This window comes from Pelophylax lessonae, assembly GCF_965119305.1.
Source record: "Pelophylax lessonae genome assembly, chromosome: 8".
NCBI classification, from domain to species: Eukaryota; Metazoa; Chordata; class Amphibia; order Anura; family Ranidae; genus Pelophylax; species Pelophylax lessonae.
The window spans coordinates 139,556,923-139,577,321 of NC_138775.1; the positions used below are offsets into that span (position 1 = coordinate 139,556,923).

Sequence of the window (20,399 nt, forward strand, 5' to 3'; positions counted from 1 at the left end):
AGAACCTTTAGACATATACAATAAATATTTAAGAAACATACTTTTCAATATCAGTAGAGATGTATAATCAGATTAGGTGGGATTATTATTGTTTTTTTTAAAGACAAAGGTGAATGACAGAAGGGAATGCCCATAGAGTATAATGGGAAGAAAAATATAAACTCATTTGCAGGCAAATATGAGAAGCTCAGCAATTTATTCTTTCCCACAGGTGATCCCCAAGTAGAGTAGCAGATTGTAAGATTGAAATTATTTGGGATTATAGCTGTTTTCTATGGAATGACATAAAAATGATAGAAAGGAATGCCCATAGAGAATAATGGGAAGCAAATTGTGACCTGGAGTCAAAACCATGAGACATATGAAAGCAATCTTTAGCAGACATTCTCTCCACGTTCAGAGATGAGATTAATTTTGAAGTGAAGTGGGATTAGCAATGTTTTCTATTTAACAGCAAGGGTGAATGACAGAAGGGAATGCCCATAGAGTGTAATGGGAAGCAAAATATAAACTCAATTGCAGGCAAATATGAGAAGCTCAGCAATTTATTCTTTCACACAGGTGTTCCCCAAGTAGAGTAGCAGATTGTAAAATTGAAATTATTTGGGATTATAGCTGTTTTCTATGGAATGACATAAAAATGACAGAAAGGAATGCCCATAGAGTATAATGGAAAGCAAGATGGGACCTGGAGTCAAAACCATTTAACGTACCAAATAAATTCTTAGCAGATATACTCTCCATATTCAGTGGTTATGTTTATTATTAAGATGAAGTGGGATTAGCATTGTATTCTAAGTAATCACAAGGGTGAATGACAGAAGGGAATGCCCATAGTGTATAATGGGAAGCAAAATATAAACTCATTTGCAGGCAAATCTGAGAAACACAGCAATTTCACCTTTCCCACAGGTGTTCCTCAAGTAGAGTAGCAGATTGTAAGATTGATATTATTTGGGATTGTAGCTGTTTTCCAAGGAATTACATAAAAATGATAGAAAGGAATGCCCATAGAATATAATGGGAAGCAAGATATGACCTGGAGTCAAAACCATTAGACATATTAAAGCAACCTTTAGCAGACATTCTCTCCACATTCAGTGGTGATTTTTAAAAGGGAGATTAAGAGGGATTATTTTTTTTTTCCTATGGAATGTAAAGGGTGAATGACAGAAGAGAATGCCCATAGAGTATAATGGGAAGCAAAATATGAACTCATTTGCAGGCAAATCTGAAAAGCTCAGCAATTTCACCTTTCCCACAAGTATTTCTCAAGTAGAGTAGCAGATTGTAAGATTGATATTATTTGGGATTATAGCTGTTTTCCAAGGAATGACATAAAAATGACAGAAAGGAATGCCCATAGAGTATATACTCCCAGTAGTTTGCCTACCACCGCAGATGCCAAAGCGGCTCGTTCCACAGGCTCCTTCTCCACAGCAACTCCTTCAGTTTCCCCACCATCATGCACAGAGGAGTCACCTGAACTATTCGATCATTATGTCAGTGACATGCTCTTGGAGGATGCGCAGCAATTTGAAAGCTGTGATGTTGTTTCCCAGGTTGATGAAGGGAATAATGTGAGCCTAGAGAGAGGGGGTGGCAACGATGGACAAGAGACCAGCAGTCATGTAGCCACAGCTGAAGCATATTGCCAAGTTTGCTCCAGTGACGAGGAGGGAGGGCGCAGGACTCTGGAGGCGAGCCTGACATGCAGAGGGTGGCCTCTAGCTCACCGAGAGATGGAGCACAGACGGGTCACCCAGGCAGTAGACGCAGGCTAACCCGAGGTGCGGAATCTAAGTGCCAACCGGTCTTCACCAGAGCCTCTGATGGTGAGGATGGAGTTGCTGCCTGGATAGCACCAGGTAGTAGTCCTTGGGGTTGCCCTGCCAGTAGGTGAACAGGTCCGGATCCGATAGCAGATATACAGACAAGGATAAGGCAGAAGAGTGGTCACAAACAAGCCGAGGTCAGGGCGGGCAGCAGACAAGCGAGGTGAGGGACAAGCCAGGAGGTCAAACAGGAATCAAACTGGATACAACAGGTTTCAAGTTCAGGAACACAGGAGAAGCTGCAGATCAGACAGCAAAGACACTGTGCTGCTGAGGTGCTTAAATAAGGCAGCCTGTTGCCAATTAATGAAATTAATCCGCACTAGGTTAACCCTTAGGTGGCAGATTCATGACAGCACACCAGTGTGCACAGGGAGCGTTCCTGACAGAGGGGATGCTGAGGTCACTGACTGTACTTGGGTGCCTGACAGGATAGAGGGGGAGGAGGAGGAGGAGGGGGGAGGATGAGGAGGATGCACAACTGCAACGAGGCAAAGTGTGCTCCATGGGCTGGCCTAGCAGTAGCCAACCTATCGCGTCACAGCACAGAGCTCCACAGGTGCAGGGTGCTGCAAAATCCCCGCAGACTCCAAAATGTTCATTAGTATGGGCTTTTTTTCAGCACCTATGCAGACTGCAGCGTTGCTGTTTGCAGAATCTGTCTAAAGCGGATCAAGCGTGGCCAGAACACCAGCCACTTGGGCACCACATGCTTGACAAAGCATATGACTTCCTGCCATGCAGTTCGTTGGCAACAGCACCTGAAAGAGGCACCAGATCAAAACAATCATACATCACCTTGCTCCTCATCTGCGATCTCAGACCCTACTATACCTCATGCATTCTCAAATACCAGCATTGAGCGGGATGATGGTACAGGAATGAGTGGCACAGAGACTTGCACCCAATCTGCTAGCAGTACACCACCACTTGATTTGAGCAGCAGGCAAATTTCAGTGCCCCAGTATTTGTACCGTAGAAAGAAATACTTTCCCAGCCATCCACATGTTCAGCGTCTTAATGCTAGCTTGGCCAAATTGCTAGCATACAGTTGCTGTCTTTTCAGACTCGGCTCCCTTTCGGGAATTTGTGGTATGTGCTGCACCACAGTGGCAGGTCCCAAAAAGGCATTACTTTTCACGTAAGGCCATTCCGGCTCTCTACCGTCATGTGGAAAGTAGTGTTTTAGCCTCGTTGGACAGAGCAGTCAGCAAGAAGGTTCATATTACTGCTGACTCTTGGTCGAGCAGGCATGGACAGGGACATTAACTTTCTTTCACGGTGCACTGGGTAATTCTGCTGGCAGCTGGGAAGGATGCAGGACAGGGTTCGGTCTTGCAGCTTGTTTTGCCACCACACCTCCAAAAAGCTGGTGCTGGTTTTGCCACATCTGGCTGCTCCACCACCACCTCCTCTTCCTACATGGCTCTTCTGTGCAATTCTCCTCTGCAGCAGCAGTGCTCCCTAAGCGTTCAAGGGACTATGCAAGCAGTCAGGGTAAAAGATGCCATTCTGTGCTTCAGTTGGTCTGTTTAGGGGATAGGAGTCACACCGGCGCAGAGATTCTGTCAGCTCTGCAAGGGCAGGCTCAGAGATGGTTGATGCCACAACAGCTTGAGCCAGGAATGGTTGTATGTGATAATGGCACCAAACCTTCTCTCTGCCCTCCGACAGGGACACTTGACACATGTTCCATGCTTGGCACATGTTCTGAATCTGGTGGTGCAGCGTTTCTTGAGCAGATACCCAGGCTTCCAAGATCTCCTGAGGCAGGCCAGGAAACCCTGTGGCCATTTCCACCGTTCGTTCAATGCCAGTGCTCGCTTATCGGACATTCAACAGGAAATCAACCTGCCGCCAACCATCTCATTTGTGACATGCCCACCAGATGAAACTCAATGTTGGCAATGCTACAGCGGCTGCACATGCAGCAGAGGGCCATCAATGAGTACCTGTGTGAGTATGGCACAAGGACAGGATCAGGGGAGCTTGGCTTTTTTTCGCCAAGCCAGTGGCTTTTGATTAAGGATACATGCATTGTCCTGTCATCATTTGAGGAGGCCACTCGGATGGTGTGCCGGGACGATGCATGCATCAGTGACACTATCCCGCTAGTCTACCTGCTGGATTACACATTACGTGGAATCATGGACAGGGCACTTGAGGCAGAACAGCGGCAGGAAGAGGAGGACTTCCTTTCCTCACGAAGCCCCCTTTATGCAGATATCATTCCTGCAAAGCCACAAAACACACAGGAGGAAGAGGAGGAGGAGGGTGAGGATTTCGGCAGCATGAATGGAGAGGAAGAGGATAGGATACGGCAGTCTTCAAGGGATGGTTTTGATTCCCCAGAAACCCCAGGAGTTGTACGTGGTTGGGGAGAGGTTGCTCCTGCTGACAATGTCATCCTTAGTGACCCAGAGGACTCAGAAGCTCATGCCTCCTCCAACTTACGTTGCATGGGCTCCCTGATTCTGCAAAGCCTGCAAAAGGACCCGAGGATTCGTGCTATCAAGGAGAGGGATAATTACTGGTTGGCAACCCTTCTTGATCCACGTTACAAGGGTAAAGTTGCAAAGCTCATCCTGCCTTCGCAGAGGGAACAGAGGATGAAATATCTTGAGGAGGCCTTGAAAGAAAATTGTGTACCGCTTTTCCAGACACTGGGAGGTCAAAATTCTCTGGACGTGTTTCCGAGGCATCGTTCAGCCAACGGAGGAGCGGTGGAGAAGGCGGCTGGCTGACCGATGCCTTTAAACAGTTCTTTTGTCCTCAGCAGCACCCAGGGCTGTTAGGTTTAAGCAACCATCGCCAGCGTCTCCCATTATATGGTGCATGATTATCATTGCTCAATATGCAATGGAGCTACTGGCCTGTCCTGCTTCCAGCAAGCTTTCCGAACGGACGTTCAGTGCCGCTGGAGGTTTTGTGACAGACAAAAGAGTGCGTCTGTCCACAGACTCTGTGATCAGCTGACTTCAACAAAATGAACCAGTCCTGGATCAACGAGCTATCAGGCCCCTGATGCTGATGTAACAGATTGAATTTGCTAGGGGTCTGCCATCCCTTGAAGTCTGTATATGCTGCCTATCCTATTCCTCTACCTTGATTCTGCTAGCTTCCAACAATGTTTATGGTTTAGGTCACTACCAACCCCCAAGGCCTAATTTTTCTGCACTTGTATGACAGGTGCATACAATTTAAATGTCGTATGTCCTTTTTAACAGCAGGCCTTGTCCCTGTGCCATGCTAACTGTGAGGGTTTACGGTGTTCAGGCACCACCAACACCAAAGGCCCAATTTTTGGCACTTGTATAGCACATGTAATTTCAAATTTGTATGGAATTCTTACCAGCAGGTCCCATTCCTGCACCCAGCAAGAGTAACTGTGAGGCCTTGTTTACGGTGTTCAGGCACCACATACGGAAAAGGCCAAATTTTTGGCACTTGTATAGCACATGCAATTTCAAATGTGCATGGAATTCTTACCAGCAGGTCCCATTCCTGCACCCAGCAAGAGTAACTGCGAGAGGTTGGTTATGGTGTTCAGGCACCAGCAACAACCAAGGCCCAATTTTTGGCACCTGTATGACAAGTACATGCAATTTCATATTTGTATTGATTTTTTAGCAGCAGGGCCCATTCCTGCACCCAGTAAGAGTAACAGCGAGGGGTTACGGTGTTCAGGCACCATCAGCAACCAAGGCCCAATTTTTCTGCAACCGTATGACAAGTACATGCCATTTGAAATTTGTATGTATATTTGTATATGACTTTTTTTGCTTTAGACTTTTTTTCATTGCTTCATGTTCCCCAGGTCAGGACCCAGGCCCCCCATACACTTTTTTGGGCCAATAACTTGCATTTAAGCCTTCAAAATTAGGCCGTTTGATTTTGGAGGTTCGAATCCCATAGACTTCCATGGGGTTCGTTTGTTCAAACAAACTTTTCCTCTGTTCGCGGTGTTCTGGTGCGGACCGAACCTGGAGGGCTGTTCGGCTCAACACTACACATATCAAATCAATCTTTAGCAGACATACTCTCCACAATGAGCGGTGATGTTCAAAAGGGAGATTATAGGGATTGTCATTGTTTTCTATGGAATGGCAAAAGTGAATGACAAAAGGGAATGCCTATAGAGTATACTGGGAAGAAAGATGTCACCTAGAGTCATATCAGATCAATCCTTAGCAGAAATACTCTCCACATTCAGTGGTGATGTTTAATATTGAGATGAAGCGAGATTAGCATTGTATTCTATGGAATGACAAGGGTGAAGGACAGAAAAGAATGCCCATAGAGTATAATGGGAAGCAAAATACGAACTAGACTTCAGGCAAATGTGAGAAGCACAGCAATTTCACCTTTCCCGCAGGTGTTCCTCAAGTAGAGTATTAGATTATAAAATGGAAATAATATCGGATTATTATTGTTTTCTATGGAATAACAAAGTTGAATGACAAAGGGGAATAACCATAAGAGTATAATGGAAACCAAGATGTGACCCGGAATCAGAACCATTCAACGTACCAAATAAATTCTTGGCAGACGTATTCTCCACTTTCAGTGGAGATGTTTAATAATGAGATGAAGGCGGGATTATTGTTTTCTATGGAATGACAAGGATGAATGACAGAAGGGAATGCCCATAGAGTATAATGGGAAGCAAATCTAAACTAATTTGCAGGCAAATCTGAGAGGCACAGCAATTTCTTCTTTCCCACAGGTGTTCCCCAAGTAGAGTAGCAGATTGTAAGATTGACAATATTTGGGATTATAGCTGTTTTGTAAGGAATGACAGAAAAATGATATAAAGGAATGCCCATAGAGTATAATGGGAAACAAGGTGTGACCTAGAGTCAGAACCATTCAATGTACCAAATAAATTCTTGGCAGACGTATTCTCCACTTTCAGCGGAGCAGTTTAATAATGAGATGAAGGCGGATTATTGTTTTCTATGGAATGACAAGGATGAATGACAGAAGGGAATGCCCACAGAGTATCATGGGAAGAAAGATGTGACCTGGAGTCAAAACCATTAGACATATCATATGCTAATCCCACTTCATCTTAATAATAAACATAACCACTGAACGTGGAGAGTATATCTGCTAAGAATTTATTTGGTACGTTAAATGGTTTTGACTCCAGGTCCCATCTTGCTTTCCATTATACTCTATGGGCATTCCTGTCTGTCATTTTTATGTCATTCCATAGAAAACAGCTATAATCCCAAATAATTTCAATCTTACAATCTGCTACTCTACTTGGGGAACACCTGTGTGAAAGAATAAATTGCTGAGCTTCTCATATTTGCCTGCAAATGAGTTTATATTTTACTTCCCATTACTCTCTATGGGCATTCCCTTCTGTCATTCACCCTTGCCGTTCTGTAGAAAACAATGCTAATCCCACTTCAAAATTAATCTCATCTCTGAACGTGGAGAGAATGTCTGCTAAAGATTGCTTTGATATGTCTCATGGTTTTGACTCCAGGTCACAATTTGCTTCCCATTATTCTCTATGGGCATTCCTTTCTATCATTTTTATGTCATTCCATAGAAAACAGCTATAATCCCAAATAATTTCAATCTTACAATCTGCTACTCTACTTGGGGATCACCTGTGGGAAAGAATAAATTGCTGAGCTTCTCATATTTGCCTGCAAATGAGTTTATATTTTTCTTCCCATTATACTCTATGGGCATTCCCTTCTGTCATTCACCTTTGTCTTTAAAAAAAACAATAATAATCCCACCTAATCTGATTATACATCTCTACTGATATTGAAAAGTATGTTTCTTAAATATTTATTGTATATGTCTAAAGGTTCTGTCGCTAATTGAATTTTTTTTTCACCATTGTTGTCTATGGGCATTCCATTTTGTTCCATTATTCTCTATGGGAATTCCATCTTCATGTTAAAGTCTATGGGAATTCCTTTCTGTCATTCCTTTTAGTATGTCCTGGAGAGGGTGAGGATCACTGACAAAAATACACTTTTACTGCACAGAAGTGAGTTGCTCTTTAAAAGAGCAACTCACTTCTGTGCAGTAAAATCAGCTCCACACATCTGCTCCAGCAGCTACCATCACATCGGATGTAAAGTATGCCACTGACATGACAGAGGAAGAAATCCCTGACCTGAAACACGCCTGCAGACACAGCTTTGAACGACAACACGCCACATAACTGAACTCTAAGGACTCCGCCGCTCTTGTCGCACAGGAAACCGCCAACATTTCCTGTCGCGGCACTCTGATGAAGTTCCTATGACAGGTAGCTACGAGGACACCATATTGGTATCTGGTTGCCATGGGTGGAGCGACTGTTCAAGGTGACAGCCTCGGTTATGGTGCATACATCTCAGGCGCCCAATAGGAGTCTCTATTAGGGTGGTGGGCGGAGATTTAGAGAAATGTTTCTAATCGCGGATTGGCTTTGAAGAGAAGTGACGGGATTCTATTTACTACGCTGTCGTCAGAACGAGTTAGTTTGGAAGAAGGCAGACACTTCCGCATACAGTACTTCCTGACGAGTCACGCGCCTTCTCCTAGAGAACCTGAGCGGCCAGACTTCCTGTTCCACGGGTGAAAGGAGAACTCGGTGATTGGTTGCTTTGCTAGCCACGCCCACTTTTCCCCAGCGCTGCCATTTCTAGTTCCTTCTAGGGAGTCGGTGGTGTTCTGCTCGTGTGTGAATAAGCCATGGACCCACGGAAACTGCACGATTTGCGAGAGTTTGTCAACCTTTGTAAGAGCAACCCGGCTATTCTGCATCGGCCGGAGCTGAAGTTCTTCACAGAATGGCTACTAAGGTGACGAGATTGAGCAAGTAGATATTTCTTCGTATTTTCCCCGATAGCGATTCTTCTCAGCTAATCGCACATTTTCTTGCCTTTGCAAACAGTTTCAAGAAGTTGGATTAAAGTAGAACTAAAAGCAAAACTTTTTTTTTTTTTCATTTTGGATAGAATGAGGGAGGGGGGGGGGGGTATACGCCCTGTCCGTTTTTTTGCCATTTGTGTCCTTTTGTGGAGATTCCCCTTTACTTCCTGTCCTGTAGCCAAACAGGAAGTGAAAGGAAATCCCTCCAAAGTGTGGGTTGTCCGCACCCGGGGCAAGGCAAGTATTTGTGCCCCCTAACCTGTGGACTTTTAGCACTCCCTGAGTCCAGTGTGCTGCGAGGATGGCCAGACAGGGAGCGGCGTGCTGTGAGGACGGCCAAAAAGGGAGCTGCGAGGGCGGCCAGACAGGCAGAGGCGTGCTGTGAGGACGGCCAAAAAGGGAGCTGCGAGGGCGGCCAGACAGGCAGAGGCGTGCTGTGAGGACGGCCAAAAAGGGAGCTGCGAGGGCGGCCAGACAGGCAGAGGCGTGGTGCGAGGGCGGCCAGACAGGGAGCGGCGTGGTGCGAGGGCGGCCAGACAGGCAGAGGCGTGGTGCGAGGGCGGCCAGACAGAGAGCGGCGTGGTGCGAGGGCGGCCAGACAGAGAGCGGCGTGGTGCGAGGGCGTCCAGACAGGGAGCGGCGTGGTGCGAGGGCGTCCAGACAGGGAGCGGCGTGGTGCGAGGGCGTCCAGACAGGGAGCGGCGTGGTGCGAGGGCGTCCAGACAGGGAGCGGCGTGGTGCGAGGGCGGCCAGACAGGGAGCGGCGTGGTGCGAGGGCGGCCAGACAGGGAGCGGCGTGGTGCGAGGGCGGCCAGACAGGGAGCGGCGTGGTGCGAGGGCGGCCAGACAGGCAGAGGCGTGGTGCGAGGGCGGCCAGACAGAGAGCGGCGTGGTGCGAGGGCGGCCAGACAGAGAGCGGCGTGGTGCGAGGGCGTCCAGACAGGGAGCGGCGTGGTGCGAGGGCGTCCAGACAGGGAGCGGCGTGGTGCGAGGGCGTCCAGACAGGGAGCGGCGTGGTGCGAGGGCGTCCAGACAGGGAGCGGCGTGGTGCGAGGGCGTCCAGACAGGGAGCGGCGTGGTGCGAGGGCGTCCAGACAGGGAGCGGCGTGGTGCGAGGGCGGCCAGACAGGGAGCGGCGTGGTGCGAGGGCGGCCAGACAGGGAGCGGCGTGGTTCGAGGGCGGCCAGACAGCGAGCTTTTGTGGAGATTCCCCTTCACTTCTTCCTGTCCCATAGTCGAGCAGAAAGTAAGAGGTAATCCCTGATTTTCGTTAGAACTAATGTCCATTGCAGTGCGTAGTGTGGATTGTCTGCGCCCGGGGCAAGGCAAGTAACTTGTGCCCCCTAACCCGTGGTGAGCAGTGCTTAGTGAGTGTAAGGGTTGAAGCAGCACAGAGCAGGGAGGAACTCCTGTAGTGATGCCACTTCCCCTATGGCTAAAAATAGAAGACTCCCAGGCTGCCATCTCTGCTCCACCTCCTTCCCAGTTTCAGTTGCTCGATCATCCAGAGCAACCAGCTGTGAGTGTGTAGGAGGGAGAGTTCAGCCACACCTCCGCCCACCACCTCCTTGGCCCGCTGCACAGGGAGATACTGCACAGCTGACAGAGTCCCTGGCAGCTGCAAACCTCAGGATGCTGTGTTTGGGGCACTAGAGGGACACTGCAGCCGAGGGAGAAACTAAAAGGTAGGCTTTGCCAGCACCATGACACCGCACAGATGGGTTGAACCCATGCACCCCCCTGGCACTGCGTCTGGATTAGGGCGTGCCCAGGCACACCCCTTGTACGCACCTGTGGAGAGCCCGCTTTCTCAATCCATCATGAGCCCCACTCTATCATCCAGTGTAGGGCTGCAACTAACTATTTTCATAATCGTTTAGTTGGCCGATTTATTGTTTTGATTAATCGGATAAAAAAAAAAAAAACATGAGTGTGGCGTATAAAAAAACTATTTTTATTTATTAAATATCTCCTATGCAGTGGTAAATACAAATAACCAGCTATATGATGAGAAAAGATATACCTGTGCTCAAATCCCAATAGCTTGTTCATGTACCGTATTTATCGGCGTATAACACGCGCTGGCGTATAGCACGCACCTAAATTTTAGGGCAGAAATTTCAGGAAAAAAGCTGAAATTTAAAATAAACAGCTTTGAACTCAGAACATTTTTTTTTAATTAAATGTAGTCTTACCAGTGCCCACAAATGCAGCCTCATCAGCGCAGTGTCCTTAAATGCAGCCTCGTCACTGCAGTGCCCATACATGCAGCCTCGCCAGTGCCCATACATGCAGCCTCGCCAGTGCCCATAATTGCAGTCTCACCAGTGCCCATAATTGCAGCCTTTGCCAATGCTCATACATGCAGCCTCGCCAGCGCCAGTGCCCATACATGCAGCCTTTGCCAGTGCCCATACATGCAGCCTTTGCCAGTGCCCATAATTGCAGCCTCGCCAGCGCCACTATACACAACTTTTAAAAATCTCCAGAAAGCAGCGCCAAGAGGTAGAAGGGGGCGGGCGGCGCCGAGGAGAAGGAAGGATTCGCTCTCATCGGAAGTCCCGGCGCCTATGATTGATGTCGGCATAGGACGCGGGACTTCCGATGACAGCGCGTCCTTCCTTCTCGGCGCCGCCCGCCTCCTTCCACCTCTCGGCGCCGCCCGCCCCCTTCTACCTCTTGGCGCTGATTTCTGGACATTTTTTTTTTTTATATCGGTGTATGAAAAAGTGCGTGTTATACGCCGATAAATACGGTAATTAAAGTATCAGGTGCTAAAGGGGCGTGACCACATTAACCTCCCTGGGGGTCTGATTATGTCAGAATTTCTGTGCTAAAAGTGGTACTTTTTTCACATGGAAATATGTTTTATATTTTTAGGCCTGTAATTCTTAGGAATAACTCGCTTAAATCTGTCCAAACAAGAGTCTAGTAGACATCCCGGGTAAAGTTTGAAACACAAAATCATAAATTTTAATGTAATAAATTTCATCAAATTCTTCATTGTTTTCGAAGTGGAGATATTTCATTATGAGGGAGAATCTGTACTCGGGGGCGCCGCCTGATCCGTATCGCAGTTAATAGAGCACCAAGTCCGTACATCGCTGAGCTCAGTCGCAGAATTGTCGCTGTTGTCACTTTTAGTACCTCATGACGAATTTTCCCAGGAATCGCTATCACTCAGTTCTTCAAATTGTTCCGTTACACTGTAGCTGTTTTCCAGGTCGTCCAAAAACATTTTTAAACTAAAAGAACGCTTTTCAGGCGCCATGGACGTTATCAATTTTCCAGGCACAAAGTACTGCAAAAAGTACAGGCCATGTCTCCCAGGTGTTGCTATTGAGGCTAGGGAGTCTCCCCACTGGCTCCATGAGAAGGGCAGTGGAGGAAACCCAATCAGTGGCACATTCAGGCCTGTATCTACCCCAGAAAGGCAGATTTGCCGCACAGGATTCTGGGAGTGGGTATAAGTCTGAGGGGAACGCATGACGCAGCGTCTTTGGTGGGAAGCCACGGCTGTCTCTTCTCCTGTCGGAAGGATTGGGTGTCTCGGGTGGCTGCCTGAGAGTCCAGAGAGAGAGCTGGGCTGCAGAGAGGACCAGTGGAGATGGAGGGTTTCAGTTCCAGGAAAGCATGCCAAGTTTGTGAGTACTGTGAATTGCCCCTGAGGGTCTGCCTAGTGTAGAGGGGACCACTCCGGTGAAGTTCCCAGGGATCCAGGAGCCAGCTAGTGTAAAGGGGTTGCCTTGTGAAGAGGACCCTGAAGTGTAGAGGGGGCGCCAGCGGTTGGGCCCTGAAGAGTTAAGCTTACAGCATGAAGTGTACAGTGTTAAGGGTTGCAGCAGCACAAGCAGTTACAAGGAGCTACCTCACTCAGTGAAGGGCTGGAGGGAGCCATTCGCAGGACTTTTGAGCTAGACGGAGTGCCAAGAGTCAAGAGTTACTACAGTCCTGGATCTTCTGAGTTAACGTCAAAGTTTCAGCACTATTCAGCAAAACAGTATTTTAAAGCTCCAGAAAGCGTTGGTTGGCATTCAGCTGGTGTCAGGACAGCGCTAACAGGCATTTATCTACAGTGTCCCAGTGAAACCTAGTTGAGCCAGGGGAGTATCCCACTCATTTCCTTCTCCCATCCCCATCACAAAATAAACAAAACAAACCAAAGATGCCGGAATGGTAATTGTCTCCGCTCTCACACTTAGGTTTTCAACTTAAATGTGTTGGAAGTGTTACCGGTAACAATGGCAGACCCACATCAGGCCCAATGCCTGAAATCCTGCTACACTAAGAAAAAGTATCAGTACTTCCTCTTCTGGGGTGCCCTGTTGGCGCTTCTTGCTCCTCCTGTCTTAAGAGTGTCTCTATGGCAAGCCGCAAAGTATATTAGTTCCCCTATAGCAAGGTAAAAAAAATAAATAAAAAATCTGCCTTTAGAATCCCTTCAAATCACTTCCTTCCCCTTGCTAGGACTACATGTCCCATGAGGCATTGCTCCTCACACATTCACAAGCTTTCTGGACATGTATGGAGGGTTTACTGTGCTGTATGTGTGCTTCACTGTGTATACTGACAGCTCAGTAAACCCTCCATACATGTCAGTATACACATTGAAGCATACATACAGCTCAGTAAACCCTCCATACATGCCAGTATACACAGTGCAGCACACATACAGCTCATTAACTTCCTGCCATCCGCGCTACAGCCTATATACGGCTGCAGCGCGGACTTGAATTTTCGGGAGGCCGTTTTTAAACGGCCTCCCAGAAAGACTCTCCCCGCGCGCTCCCGCGAGCGCGCATCGGGGAGAATCTGTGTCGGCCGTGTCCCTTGGACACAGCCGATCACAGATCGTGGTGAATGGCCAATCACAGCGGCCATTCACCACGTGATCAAGCCGTCCAATGAGAGATGATCTCATGTAAACATATGAGATCATCTCTCATCGCCGGCGCTCCTTCCTCACACAGAGCCTGCAGTGTGAGGAAGGAGGGGGAGCCTCACAGCGCCGGGGACACACAGCAATGTAATCAGGGCACCGATCACTAAAGGTAAAAAAATACACAAATTGCCCCCCCATCAGTGCCCACAGTGCCCGCCATCAGTGCCCCCCATCAATGTCCACAATCAGTGCACATAGTGCTGCCAGTCAGTGCCTGCTCATCTAGGCACTGACTGGCAGCACTATGGGCACTGAGTTTGGGCACTGATGGTGCCGCCCGTCAGTGTCCATCAGTGCCGCCCGTCAGTGTCCATCAGTGCCGCCCGTCAGTGTCCATCAGTGCCACCCGCCAGTGCCCATCAGTGCCGCCTCTCAGTGCCCAGCAGTGCCGCCTATCAGTGCGGCATATTAGTACCTCCTCATCAGTGCCCATAAGTGCCACCTCATCAGTGCCCATAAGTGCCACCTCAGTGCCCATAAGTGCCACCTCATAAGTGCCCATCAGTGCAGCCTATCAGTGCCGCCTCATCAGCGCCCATCAGTGAAGGAGAAAAATTTAATTTCAAAATTTACTCGCAGAAAATAAAAAACTTTTTTTTTTTTTTTCAAAATTGTCTTTATTCTTTTTTTTTTTTTTTTTTTTGTAAAAAATAAAAAACCCAGAGATGATTAAATACCACCAAAAGAAAGCTCTATTTGTGTGAAAAAAATGATAAAAATTTCATATGGGTACAGTGTAGCATGACCGCGCAATTGTCAGTCAAAGTGTGACAGCACTGAAAGCTGAAAATTGGCCTGGATGGGAAGGGTGTTTAAGTGCACAGAAGGCAAGTGGTTAAACCCTCCATACATGTCAGTATACACAGTGCAGCACGCATACAGCTCAGTACACCCTCCATACATGTCAGTATACACAGTGCAGCACACATACAGCTCAATAAACCCTCCATACATGTCAGTATACACAGTGCAGCACACATACAGCTCAATAAACCCTCCATACATGTCAGTATACACAGTGCAGCACACATACAGCTCAGTAAACCCTCCATACATGTCAGTATACACAGTGCAGCACACATACAGCTTAGTACACCCTCCATACATGTCAGTATACACAGTGCAGCACACATACAGCTCAGTAAACCCTCCATACATGTCAGTATACACAGTGCAGCACACATACAGCTCAGTAAACCCTCCATACATGGATGTGTGCTGCACTGTGTATACTGACATGTATGGAGGGTTTACTGAGCTGTATGTGTGCTTCACTGTGTATACTGACATGTATGGAGGGTGTACTGAGCTGTATGTGTGCTGCACTGTGTATACTGACAAGTATGGGGGGTGTGTGCTGAGCTGTGTATACTGACATGTACGGATGGTGTACTGAGCTGTATGTGCATTGCACTGTATTTCCTGATATGCAAACAAATAATGCATTCTGTATGCAGGCCAACTAATCGGCTGACCAACTAATCGATTATGAAAATAGTTGACAACTATTTTCATAATCGATTAGTTGTCGATTAATCAAATAGTTGTTTCAGCCCTAATACAGTGTCGCTCACACTGGATAACAGAGTGGACTCCCTTTCTGAGCACGCGCCCTGGGCGAATGCACCGGCTGCACCTCTCTACTAAGCCACTGCCCCATTGGAAGATTGGGTTGTCCCCTCTATTGTTCTGGGGACAATCCAAAATTTGGGATTTTTTTTTTTATTTACTTTCAATAACAGTTAACATGGCGTATAGGAAGGAGGAATCTTCCCAAAGGGAGCACAGGCAGCAATAAAAACTGACAGGGGTTCTAGTCCCCTCCAAAATTTTGCAATAAGTAGTAAGGTTTTATGGAGGTGGGATCAGATAGCATAGCCAAGTAAGCGGAAAAATTCAACAGAGTTCAGGGCTGTGGATCATTTAATGTATAGTACAGTGCCGCAGTCTGGTATATACAATGCCTAGCACAGTATACCGATTGCAGTGTCCCAAAGTGTGTAATATACCACAGAGCGCACAACTATACTTTATGACATACAAAGCAGAATACATTAGGGGAAATTTTAGACCGCATTTTTACCACTTTTCTAGCAGTTTGGCCCTTTAAAGGCTCTTTTACATTTGCGGTTGGGGGCTGTGAAAAGAACACACATTTGAGTCGTGTTATCACCACCCCTTCGTGACTCCCCCCTTTTAGCGGCCAGAGGTGTACACATGCCACAGCTGTGATGCTTGCTTTACAGCCACAGCCCCCGTCGCCCCCTGTATGCCCCTTCAAGTGAAAGGGGCCGTGCCGCAACTGCCCACAACACATGTCGTTTCTGCATGGTAATCTGGCATTTAGGTGTTTAATGCAAGTGGTGAGGAGGCAATTCAACACCTCCTCACAGCCTATAAATGCTCTCTGAAGAGCGATCCAAACAAAATTTTAAACTCTTCCGAATGCATAGATTCGCATGTCATCTAAGATAACATTTTCTATGAAGGCCGTAATCCCGGTCTTTGAAAGGCCTATGCCAGATTAACCACTTGCCTCCAAATCAAGTAAATGTACGTGATTAACTTCTAGTGGATATACCTGCATGATGCATGCAGCTACAGGCATCATCCCGATATGCCAGGGATGCTCTACAGAGTAAAACCACTTAAAGCGCCTAATTAGCTGCTGGGTTGCTTTTAAACTACATTTTTTACTTTCCACTGTAAAACATATCCAATAAAAATCATACTTCTTTATCAATTTAGGCCAATATGGATTCTGCTACATTTTTTTGGTTAAAAAAAAAAAAAAAGAAAAAAAGCGCAAAAGTTATAGCCTCTACAAACTATGGGTTATATAGTGGAATTTTTATTTCTTCATATTTTTTTTTTTTTTTTCTTCTATACTAGTAGTGGCGGTGATCAGGGACTTATAGCGGCACTGCAATGTTGCGTGTGGACAATCGGACACTAACTGACACTTTGCGGGAACCAGTGACAGTGTTTGTGTCGTGTGTGCTGCTTTTACTCAGGAAAGTGATGGATTTTATTCCCTGCTTTCCCTTGTTTATATAGGCAGAGCCCTGTTCTGTGTCTCTGCCTGACGATTGGCGGGAGACGGCGGACATCCAGTGCCCAGCACCTGCAGATCGGCTTCTGCTGTGAATAATCACAGCAGAAGCGTCCCGGCGACGCGTGCGCCCCCTGGAGGCAGAAGTGCAGAATCACGTGTGTGTGTGTGTGTATAATATATATATATATATATATATATATATATATATATATATATATGTGATTCTGCACAGGAGGGCTGCCCTGTAGCAGTAAATTTGCTATGGGGCGGTCAGTAAGTAGTTCATTAATTTTACAAAAACACCGACAAAAAATTACATCTTCAAAAAACTTTCCATACCTCAGACTGTCTACTTTCCAAAAAGGGGAAATTTGGGGGGTATTTGTACTGTTTTGGAATTTTAGTGCCCTAAGAAATGAGATGGGCAATCGGTATATCAGGATTTATCAATTCTTAACAGGGTGGATTTGATTTAAATCAAGTCAATTTAAATCCCTAGTAAAAAGGCTTGATTTAAATCATAATTTTTAAACCGCAACAGTCATCTCTGACCTGCTGTTGCCTCGACGACAGTCCCATTAATTTTATTGGGACGGCTGGTGATACGGCAGTGACCCAACAAGGTGATGGACGTGGTGGCAGCAGATGAGTGGTTGTCCACTAACAAGCACTGCCATGATGGATCTGAAATTACAGATGCTCATTAAAATGTAAGGACTCATTCTTGCTCGTAGTTAGTGTGATATTGTGTGAATGCATCAATGTAGTGCATGTTATCTAGGCTTGCAGAGCTTGGACTCATTGAATGAGTTTTACCAAAAATGTAAATATTGCAGCCTCATACTAAATTATTGTATCTTAAATAGACAACTATGCAATTTTTTTTTTTTTTTCATCAATTTTTATCCACCTTGATTTTTAAATATATGCCATAGTTTGTTGACTATAACTTTCACACAGACAAAATAATATACAGTAAAACCTTGGTTTGAGAGCGCTTTTCAAGACGAGCACATTTTTAAAATAAATTTTGACTTGATATACAAGCGATGTCTTGATATACAAATAGCGTCATGTATAAAAAAAGAAGAGAGGAGCCTCTTAAGTGTAGCAATATGGTTACGTTTAATGAAGGTTCAATATTTAGCAACTCACATGGTTGATGATTAAAACAGGCACATCTAAGAATGCAGGTATCTGGGGTAAAGCTGTCCACATAGACCATCCTCTGCACTGCCATCTTCATCATCCCTTCCCCGCTGCACTCCACGAGTGATTCAAAGCCTCACTTTCAGATCACTCTTCTGCAAGCTATTCTTCCCGGTCACAATTGCAAACTGACAGTGGTGAGAGCCGGTGGTTCAGAAGATGGTCTATGTGGACAGCTTTACCCCGGATGCCTGCATACTTAGGTGTGCCTATTTTAATCATCAACCATGTGAGTTGCTAAATGTTGAACCTTCATTAACCACTTAAGCCCCGGAAGACTTTACCCCCTTCCTGACCAGGGGGTATTTTGCGATTCGGCACTGCGTGATTTTAACGGACAATTGGGCGGTCGTGCGACGCTGTACCTAAACGAATTCGGCGTCCTTTTTTTCCCACAAACAGAGCTTTCTTTTGGTGGTATTTGATCACCTGTGCGTTTTTTTTTTTTTTTTTTTATCATGCGCTATCAACAAAGAGCGTAAATTTTGTAAAAATAACAATATTTTTTACATATTTTTTTTTTTTTTTATATGAAATTCCCCCCAAAAAAATGTAAAAATCAAAATTCTTTAACATTTTTCGGCCAGTTTGTTTTATGCTACATATGTTTGGTAAAAAAACCGCAAAAAGCGTACTTTGATTGGTTTGCGCAAAAGTTATTGCGTTTACTAACAAAGGGAAAGATTTTTGTCATTTTCGTTTGTTTTTTTTTAACGCGTAATGGCGGCGATCTGCGATATTTGTTTTTTTTTGCGGTACTGCGACATTGCGGTGGACAGATCGGACCCTTGACTGACATTTTTGACACTTTTGGGGTTACCAGTGACCTTTCTACAGTAATCAGTGCTATACATATGCTCTATTACTGTAAAAATACACTGGTAGTGAAGGGGTTAACTTTATTTGAGGGAGGGGCTGTGTGTGTCCCTAGGGGTGTGATTCTTATTTTGATTGGCTGTGGCTTGAAGTGTAGGAACAATGATCAACGGTCCTACATAGTAGAACCGTATGATCAGTGTTTCTACACAGGGGAGAATGACAGGCGGCTGTTTACACCAGCCGCCTGACTTTCTCCCTCTCCCCGGACGATCGCAGAGTGACCGGCAGACATCGGGTCCGCCGGTCACACCCGCGGGGGGGTCCGTGACCGCGCGGGAGCGTGCCCGCTCCCCAGAGCCTCACAGGCTAGTACCGGTACGTCACTTTGCCTGTGAGGGGCTGACCGCCGCAGTATATCTACTTGCGGCGGTCGGCAAGTGGTTAAATGTAACCATATTGCTACACTTAGAGGCTCCTCTCATCTCTCTTATATTCTGTAGCTCTGCTAGATTTTGCTTCTAATCCCCTTGGGAATGCTGCATATTGTGGTTGGACATTTTATGGTTACACAACCTATCACATTGCTATAATCTTTATATATAGACTATAAACTGAAGGACTTGTGGAACGAATCCTCTGAGTTTCCATTATTTCTTATGGGGAAATTCGCTTTGATATAAGAGTGCTTTGGATTACAAGCATGTTTCCAGAACGAATTATGCTCGCAATCCAAGGTTTTACTGTACACTGTTGTGGGTAATTTTTTTCCAAAGAAATGTAGCAGAACACATTTTGTCTTACATTTATGAAGCAAGATTATCTGCAAAATTTTATAACCGAAACTAAAAAAAAAATGTTTTTCTTAGCAAAAAATATAAAAACCCCAGTAGTGTTAAAATACCATCAAAAGAAGGCTAATATGATAGAAATTTTTTTTGCGTACAGTGTTGCATGACCGCGCAGTTGTCAGGTCATGTAGCGCATCGCTGTATAGCAAAAAATGCCCTAGTCATTAAGGGGGTAAAACCTTCCGGAGGTCAAGTGGTTAATCCACTCGTCACCATAGAATGTGTCAAGACAGATGCTGATTGTCCAAGAACAGGATGGGAAGTAGGATGGTTTCTGGAACCATTTTGTAATTACATCAGGGGGGTATTGCTTGTACCTGACACCCAGGGAACATGCCCCACATCACAAGGCACAACAGGTCCCCCCCCCCTGTGTTTTATGGTGTTAGTGTCCATGGCATTTGCAGTGCAGCTCAGTGCTGAGGGAGGCTTCCCCTTGGCTCTGGGCACATGGCACAGCTGAGGTGGATTCCTTCCTTCCTTTGCCTGTGTGGACCCAGGCATTTAAATACCAGAGAAGTCTCTGTGCACTTCATTCTGGTTTTCCTAATTAGTACTTGACAATAATTTGGCCTTAAAACAGTATTGACTCCAAAGACAAACCTTAATTTTGCAACCCTAATTCCAAAAAAGTTGGGACGCTGTGTAAGATCTACATAAAAACAGAATGCAATGATTTGTAAATTTCATAAACTCATATTTCTCTTTCGTTCATTGACGGATACAGCTCCTGATCTTCTTAACCCTTTGGTTATACTGCCCTCTACAGGAGTAGGACACAAGAAACAAAAAAAGTCTGGCTA

The 20,399-nt window shown here is 46.0% G+C and overlaps 2 protein-coding genes across 2 annotated transcripts in view; one reads left to right on the forward strand and one right to left on the reverse strand.

Moving 5' to 3' along the window:
- The window catches only part of XPNPEP3 (X-prolyl aminopeptidase 3), a 227,886-nt gene extending 219,681 nt beyond the window's left edge, over positions 1-8,205 (reverse strand). Inside the window, exon 1 of the mRNA XM_082264767.1 lies at positions 7,981-8,205. Within this exon, the coding sequence (XP_082120893.1) occupies positions 7,981-8,026 (46 nt within the window). The 5' untranslated portion in view covers positions 8,027-8,205. The remainder of the gene's footprint in view (positions 1-7,980) is intronic.
- A 181-nt stretch (positions 8,206-8,386) lies between these two features.
- ST13 (ST13 Hsp70 interacting protein) overlaps positions 8,387-20,399 on the forward strand; it is a 214,501-nt gene continuing 202,488 nt past the window's right edge. The window contains exon 1 of the mRNA XM_082264769.1: positions 8,387-8,653. Within this exon, the coding sequence (XP_082120895.1) occupies positions 8,544-8,653 (110 nt within the window). The 5' untranslated portion in view covers positions 8,387-8,543. The remainder of the gene's footprint in view (positions 8,654-20,399) is intronic.